Below are 7,880 nucleotides of genomic sequence, written 5' to 3' on the forward strand. Positions count from 1 at the left end.
TCTTCTTCTTCTTCTTCTTCTTCTTCTTCTTCTTCTTCTTCTTCTTCTTCTTCTTCTTCTTCTTCTTCTTCTTCTTCTTCTTCTTCTTCTTCTTCTTCTTCTTCTTCTTCTTCTTCTTCTTCTTCTTCTTCTTCTTCTTCTTCTTCTTCTTCTTCTTCTTCTTCTTCTTCTTCTTCTTCTGCCATATCCATTATCGGACGTTGGCGATCATGTTGGTGATCCTGTTTTTATCAGCAGCCACACGAAAAAGTGCTGCTGAGTTTTGTCCAAACCAGTCCCTTAGATTTTGAATCCACGATGTTCTTCTTCTGCCTGGACCTCGTTTGCCTTCAATCTTTCCCTGGAGGATTAAATGGAGTATGCCGTATTTTTCTGGATGTCGCATCACAGCTTTTAATTTTCATTTTATCACTCTGATCCTTTTGCACTGGCCAATGCAAAAATCTCTTCTTATTCAATTCAAACTTTTTAGGGTAAAAATTAATTTGGCATATTCATACAAGTCATGCTGTCCTTCAGGAAGAAACTCTGGTTTTGCAATATAATTTACATGCACACGAGATTGTTATTCACATTCTCTTGTGCAATCATCAGCCATTAAATCTAAGGATTTTTTATAATTGTTTTTTTTTCCTGTACTAGGGCATAAATAAGCTTCAGGAACTTGTGAAACATCATATCTATCCCACAGCAGCGGTAAGGTTGCTTTTGCTTTCCAAGTTCATTTCATCACTTTCACATGTAATTTGCTCCTTGCCAAGGCTCTTGGACTGGTGAAGAGGAAACACAGATGGACAAGAGGGTCTCCTAAAGTCCGATGTATTGCTTGAGACTAGGTCCCTTTCTTTAGGGAACTAGCACAATAAAAATAGAACAATAGGAGCAAGCGTGTCATTTATGCCATGCTACTGCAAGTCTTTTCAAAAGAGATGTATAGTTATTAAACTAAATCTATTTGTTTAAAACTAATTGAAACAAACAGGGGCAGTTTTCATTTTTGCCCAGTAAGAAACCACTGTTCATGGCTCAATTATTGAATTTTAAATATGTATCTTAATCTTCTGCATGGCCTCTTCATGTAAAAGAGGTTGTTGGAAACATGCAGAAGAGCCTTCATCTTGCAGTGGATAGACAATGGCTAGAATGATGATGATGATGATGATGATGATGATGATGATGATGATGATGATGATGATGATGATGATGATCTTAATCTTAAAACATTTTTCCAGGCAGTAACTTCTCATGCTCCTTTGTAAACTAGGTTCTGACATTACATGTTCTCAGACCACTTAACATGTCCTATATGGACAAAACCTCTACTGGTCTCCTGAAATTGTCTCCTGAGCCTTGTAATTTTCAGTTCAAAATTATAATTGGACCCTCTCCATATTTATTCTCAAGTAATCGCACTGTAATTTCAATCAATGTCTAAGAGATTACACGTGATCATGGGAGGATCCCTGTTTGGATCAAGACCATGGAGTTAAGGAAAAGGTTGTGACTCCACCAGAAGGACTTCAGCTAGGTGAATCTCTAGTGAAAAAGCAACTAGGAACCCAAGCAANAATTATAATTGGACCCTCTCCATATTTATTCTCAAGTAATCGCACTGTAATTTCAATCAATGTCTAAGAGATTACACGTGATCATGGGAGGATCCCTGTTTGGATCAAGACCATGGAGTTAAGGAAAAGGTTGTGACTCCACCAGAAGGACTTCAGCTAGGTGAATCTCTAGTGAAAAAGCAACTAGGAACCCAAGCAATTCTCTGGCCATAATGAAAGTGGCTGTGAACTGAACATATTGGTCCAAGGCCTGAACACCTGAGAATGTTAATTGTATGTGAGATGGGCAGCTATATAAATCAAGTAAATATATGAATAAATTCAATCTTTTCCAGGTCTATGTGGAAAGACTAATAATGATGCCACATATTCTGACCATGGCAAACCAATTGCTGACAGTTGAGATCAGTAACGATGTAAGTACTATTGCACTGAAATTCCTAGAATATTACTATCCTGTCTAACAAGAGACTGGAGAAGTTGCCCGTGATTCTGACTACATTCCAGGGACAGTAGCTGGCAGGTTTATGTACAAATTCTTTTTATGCATAGCTTTCTCCAATATTGAGTTATCCCAATACCTTGACAGGGTCTACTTTACACAGATGTGTTTTGATGACTTCTGGCAATGCAGTGAGCAAATGCTTTTTTTTCTTACTCCAGGGAAGGATTCTGTTGGATCATTCCAAGGTTATGATAAGCAAAATGAATATTTTGGCTTCAAACGGTATTATTCATATCTTGGATGGTATCTTGATTCCTTCATCTATACTCCCAATTCTGCCAAAGAAGTGTAATGAAGTACATTATAAAGTTGTGAAGGTAAACCAAGGATATCCAATTTTCTCTTTCTCTTGTTTGTTTTTACCATATATTAGATAGAAAGGTCTGGGGTGATGAGAAAAGGCTACATTCTGTCAAGACAAACCCAGTCTGTTCCCCTGGTATAAGATGGTTATTTGTGGACCTGCCAGTCCAATTCCAGCAGCCATTTTCTCCATGTACTTTTTCTGCAAATTCAGCTTCCCCCCCCCCCCCGCCCGATGAATTTCCTCTTTTTACTCCAAGTCTAAAAGATAATGAATGTTTGTCTATGTACACATTATACCTAGACTATTTTTAACCTCAAAAGCCATTTGGCTCTTCAGAGGCCACCATATTGCATTTCCTGTGAGAATTAGCCTTTCCTGTTGACTCAGCCTCTGCCATTTAGCTTGATAAGGATTCAGCACCTTTCTGAAAACATCTGCTTCCTCTTGCTTATACAGAGAAGTAGCCAGGCTTTGAGACACTGATCTTACATAGACACTGTTGCAGCCATTGCAGCTGTTCCCGTGGATGCTACAGGACAGATTTATTATTATTATTTTTACAAAAACATTGAAACATTTCTCATCTGGTGTTACCTACAAGCTGTAAAAGGAGAGCATATTTTTAAGATGTTTAGTACGATTTAAGCAGCAAAAAGAAATATGCAAAATTGCATTAGAAATACTGCATGCTTAGTAGAAAATAAGCGGTTTCTGTTTTTGTTATAATGTGCTGAATATTTCCTCTACATTTTGTCACACAAACTCATTTCCCTTTTCCTCAAAGAAAAACATTTAGTGACATTCTGATGGATGAAGTGGGATGGGGCAGGGGTTCTCCCCTGCCTTTAGAGTTGTTTTGTATTGGATTTTTTGCTTTCTTTCTTTAATACTACAGAGAGAGAAAAAGAAAAGAAATGTTTAAAAATAGCAAAAAGTGAGAGTGAGAAAGAGAAAAGGCAATGCAATTGAAACAAAAGTATACAAACAGTGATTTCTGACTTTTTTTTTTTACAGAAGATATATTAAAATTATTGTAAATAGAGGGGTATGTATATGTAAACCTCAAGGAATTCAGGAGCAATCTTTAGCTCAGAGCAAGGAAACATTTGGCAGGTATAATTTTCCTCATAATCATAGACCTGAGGAAATAGTGTCAATCAGTTTTCCCCTAAATTGCTAAAGAGATGACTGGACCACAATCAGGCTGATCTGAGGAAGTAACATACTGTATCCCTCTGTAGACATAATTCAAGTTTTCTTATTGCAAGCTCCTTATGAACTGGAATTAAGTGCTGGGTGTTACTGAGTTGCCAGGCTACTGAATTAACCTTAACTCTTAAACCTTCTAAGGCTACAAAGCCTTCAATTTATCCAGCAAAGCAAGAGATGGCTTGATGATCGTATTTCTCATCCCCCAGCAACCAGTGTTTTATTTAAATTAAAAAGTCAATTAAAACAGCTGATAAGCGGCAGAAATAAAATTCCTTCCAATATTAGAGAATCTATGTAGCTGAGGGTTAATAAGTTGAGTTTTTGTGTGCTTTGCAGGTTGTTTTCCTGCAGATGGTTTATTACCAGACTAATATTGATGGTGTAATGTAACCCTGCAATAAAGCATGTGCAGATCAGAGAACACATGAATTCAATAAATCAGAGAACACAAGAACTCAATAAAATTCCTGAATGGACCATATTGCAATTTTTTCTTACAGTAGATGCATTTTTCATGGATTTATCACTGAGCAAAACAATGAAGATGTCTATGAAATAACATATCAGTCTATGTTATCTTTATGTTCAGCATGGGAGGGGAATAGATGATCATGTAATTCTGTTTTAAATTAATTTTGCTCGTGCATAATCTGCAGAATATCTTTCTTCAGTCTGGCAGCTGTGACGGCAGCTATAAGCTTAGCAACACAACATTTAAAAAAAATCTATTAATCAATCAATTAATTACTTCTTATCCTTGGCTTTTATTACAGGGTTCTTGTGTGGATTGTAAGTTCCTTAATAGCAGCACTTGTCCTCCTGGGAGCAAACCTATGGTAACTGGCACTGATTTTTCTGTATGACAATTGTGCTGTGCATGGGCTGCTGTATTTTGTGACCCTGTCATAGGAAACGTTAATGCTAATAATAATGCTAATAAATAGCATGAATATTAGCTATCATGATTTCTATTTGCAGCCTTTGAAACCTTCCAGATTTTGATACTTTGGTGAAGTCAGCCCTTTCAAATATAATTCTAAATAGGAGACATATGTTCAGCAGTTACCCAGCATTATATAAACAAACCAGGAAGGAAATAAAAAGTTGATCAAAATCAGTACAGGGCAGAATCAACCTTTCTTCTGCATTGGCATCTTTGAGGTCAAATTAATAACAGGCTTGAAAAGGTCCGCTTTGGCTGGCGTCAGCTGGAAGGACTCCAGTTATTTGAACTGCCTTTTGTTTGTTCTAGTTTAGCTGTTAAATTTCAGTCCTCTTGCAATTGCTCTTCTAGCTTTTCTGTCAGTTCTGGAACCGCGGGTTGATTATAGCAATTGAGACAATGGTGATTTCCAAGGACTTACCATGAATTGTTATAATGCTGGTTGTACTTCAACAGTATCAAAGATGATTTACATTAGAACAGTGGTTCTCAACCTGTGGGTCGGGACCCCATTTGGGGTCGATCGACCATTTCACGGGGGTCGCCAAGCAAGGCTGTCCGCCATTTTTTTTGTCCGCCATTTTTTTTCCCCTTTTCCGGCGGGTGCCTTACCTCCCTTGGGCTGGGCCAGCTGGTGGTCGGCCTGCTCCGTCTCTGCCGCTTGCCAGCTACGCCTCAGCCGGCGCAGGGGGCAGAACCACGCATGCATGGCGCTCCCGGGCAAGGAAAGTCCTCGACTTACGACCGGTTGGGTAGTCCTCGACTTATGACCGGTTTAGTCCTTGACTTACGACCGGTTTAGTCCTCGACTTACGACCGGTTGGGGTCGCGGCATTAAAAAGGTTGAGAACCGCTGCATTAGAACAACCGAGCAAGCTTGTATGCTGCCGAAGCTGCAAATACATATTTCTTAGAGCCATTGTATCTGCAAAATACTACTGTATGGGACATTTTTAACAGTGAATTAACTGCTGCTTACATTTTAGATATTTCAGTTCTTTAGAACAAGCCCTGGTTAGTCCTTGAAGTGCTCCTTGCTTAAAAAGAAAAAGAGAGAGTTTTCACACAAGGTTTTCTGAAATTGTGTATTAAAAAGCAGAATACAAAATTATGTTGAAAGCTCTGTTCTTCTATAATATTGTTTTGCTGAAATAAGTGAATTTACAGTGGAATTCTCCAGCGTTCTCTAAAATTGCATCCAGAATGGTATCTGCCTTTTTCCCTGTCTCTGTCCAGAATAGATGACTGCCTTGTGATGTGTTGGCTCCTAATAAAAAAAAAAAAAATCTTGCTTGCAACACAATTTCTGTTATGTCTTCCTTGTTCTATCTCTTTGTGAGGTGAACTAGAGCATGGCTTTTCAACCTTTTCACCCATTGTACCATTTTTAGGATATGGCAACATCCAAGTACCACCAGTCGCCTAGCAAGGTGTCAAAAACTTGATGACCCCCCCCCAAAAAGGAAAAAAGTGATAAAGTACAGGTAGTCCTTGACTTACAACAGTTTGCTTAGTGACTGTTCAAAGTTACAATGGCACTGAAAAAAGTGCCCCCTCAAGGCACAGCCGAGCAAGACACCTGCCTGTGGCGCTCTTCCTCCTGTCCGAGGTTTTCATTGTTGTGAACATTTCTGTTGAGAATTGGCAGCAGGGGTGAGGTGGGGGGTGTTTTGTTTTTATTCCCCCCATCTGCTGGGTGGTTGCAGCAGGTTTTGGTCACTTCACATGACCATGGGACACTGTGACCGTCATAAATATGAATCAGTTGCCATGCAGCTGAATGTAAATCACAAGATCCTGGAGATGCTGCAACATTCCAGCTGATTGGTGCTTCTTCAGGGCTCAGCAGAAGTGCCAGGATCAGCGCCGAGCTCCAGCTGGAGCCTGGCGCTGATCCTGGCGCTTTCACAGAGCCCTGACAGTCCCGAAGAAGCGGTGATCAGCTGGAAAGCGGCACTGATCCTGGCGCCTCCGCTGAGCCCTCATAGCCCTGCAGCTCGAGCCATCTCTTGCTCAGGCTTGTGTGGTGCTGCCACTGGTTCAGCTCATTCCCCTCCCCTGCTACCATTTTTCTAGGATGGTCGCGTACCACCTGCCAGGTGCCAATGTACCACAGGTGGGACCCGTACCACTGGTTGAAAAGCCCTGGACTAGAGAGCTATCTTGAAAAGCATGATTTCTCTTGCCTGTCAGAGAGGGAACTTTCTTGGCTTTTCCTGTTTGTAGCTTTCCTTATAACTTTGCCTCTCCTTGAACATTCATTGGCTGGCAAAAGATATACCTTGGATACATTTTTGTACCTTGTATATATACTTAGCACGATAAAATTAACATTAAACAAAACGAAGGTTTTCCTTCTGTTCCGAAAAGGTTGTCTCACACAAATATGAGTGCTAGGTGAACCAAACTTACAAGACTCTTTCCCAACGGTAGTTATAACGTTAGACTGACTTCACCATTCACATTCCATGGGTCGAGGGAACGCTTATTATGAAATGCCATGTTTCCCTCATTCCAAAATTTATTCTGTAGATTCCTTGTCTACATCTGGATGCTTTCCTATTTACCATTTGTAACTAGTTCGCAACATAAGTATTAAGTATTTTTAAATACTTATACAAAGATTAAGACTTCTCCAGGTCTGTTCACCTCTTTCTATTTTGTGTGGCTGAAGTTGCTTTGGATATATAAAGATCCCAGTGTGAACATAAATGTGCACACACTTCCTCTCTCTCACAACATCGCCTATATTCGTACAAGAAATAGCAAAAGGAAGTTCTCCCCTCCTTCCCCCAGAGATCAGGGGTGTCCGCAGGGTGTGCATTGCGCAGTGGAAATGGACAGAGTTTCAATTGTACCATTACAACCATCATCTTGACCATATGGTGTGTATGAGGTATTGTCAAAGAATTTGGGGATAGCTGCCTTGCATTTTGCCAGAGTTTTTAGTTCAAAGATTTAGGGAGTACCAGAGAATGATTCTGGGTCAATACTCATTTGTTCTACTTCCTGCCCAAATAAAAGATCCGTTTGTTACATAACTCACCTTGTTAAAAGATCTGGGCCTCTTTATTAAGGCAAAATAAAGAAAGGCAAAACCAATATTTGCCTTCCCTTGAGTTGAATGTCTGTGGAAGTTCTCAGTCACCTCCGAGACCGCCTTCTGCCACAGATTCCCTCCCATAGACCGGTACGCTCCCACAGAGCGGGCCTCCTCAGGGTGCCGTCGGCCAAGCAATGTAGGCTGGCGACCCCCAGGGGGAGGGCCTTCTCTGTGGGTGCCCCCACCCTCTGGAATGAACTACCCCCCGAGATCCGGATGATTCCGGATCTCCTTACTTTCCG

The 7,880-nt window shown here is 40.4% G+C and overlaps 1 protein-coding gene across 1 annotated transcript in view; it reads left to right on the forward strand.

Moving 5' to 3' along the window:
* Positions 1-7,880, forward strand: part of STAB1 (stabilin 1) — a 115,794-nt gene that overhangs the window by 44,116 nt on the left and 63,798 nt on the right. The window contains exons 19-22 of the mRNA XM_029284120.1: positions 643-696; positions 1,904-1,984; positions 2,232-2,390; positions 4,366-4,428. Coding sequence (XP_029139953.1) covers positions 643-696; positions 1,904-1,984; positions 2,232-2,390; positions 4,366-4,428 — 357 coding nt within the window. The remainder of the gene's footprint in view (positions 1-642; positions 697-1,903; positions 1,985-2,231; positions 2,391-4,365; positions 4,429-7,880) is intronic.

The sequence above is a fragment of the Protobothrops mucrosquamatus genome, unplaced genomic scaffold (genome assembly GCF_001527695.2).
Source record: "Protobothrops mucrosquamatus isolate PMUCROS unplaced genomic scaffold, P.Mucros_1.0 scaffold380, whole genome shotgun sequence".
Lineage (NCBI taxonomy): Eukaryota > Metazoa > Chordata > Lepidosauria > Squamata > Viperidae > Protobothrops > Protobothrops mucrosquamatus.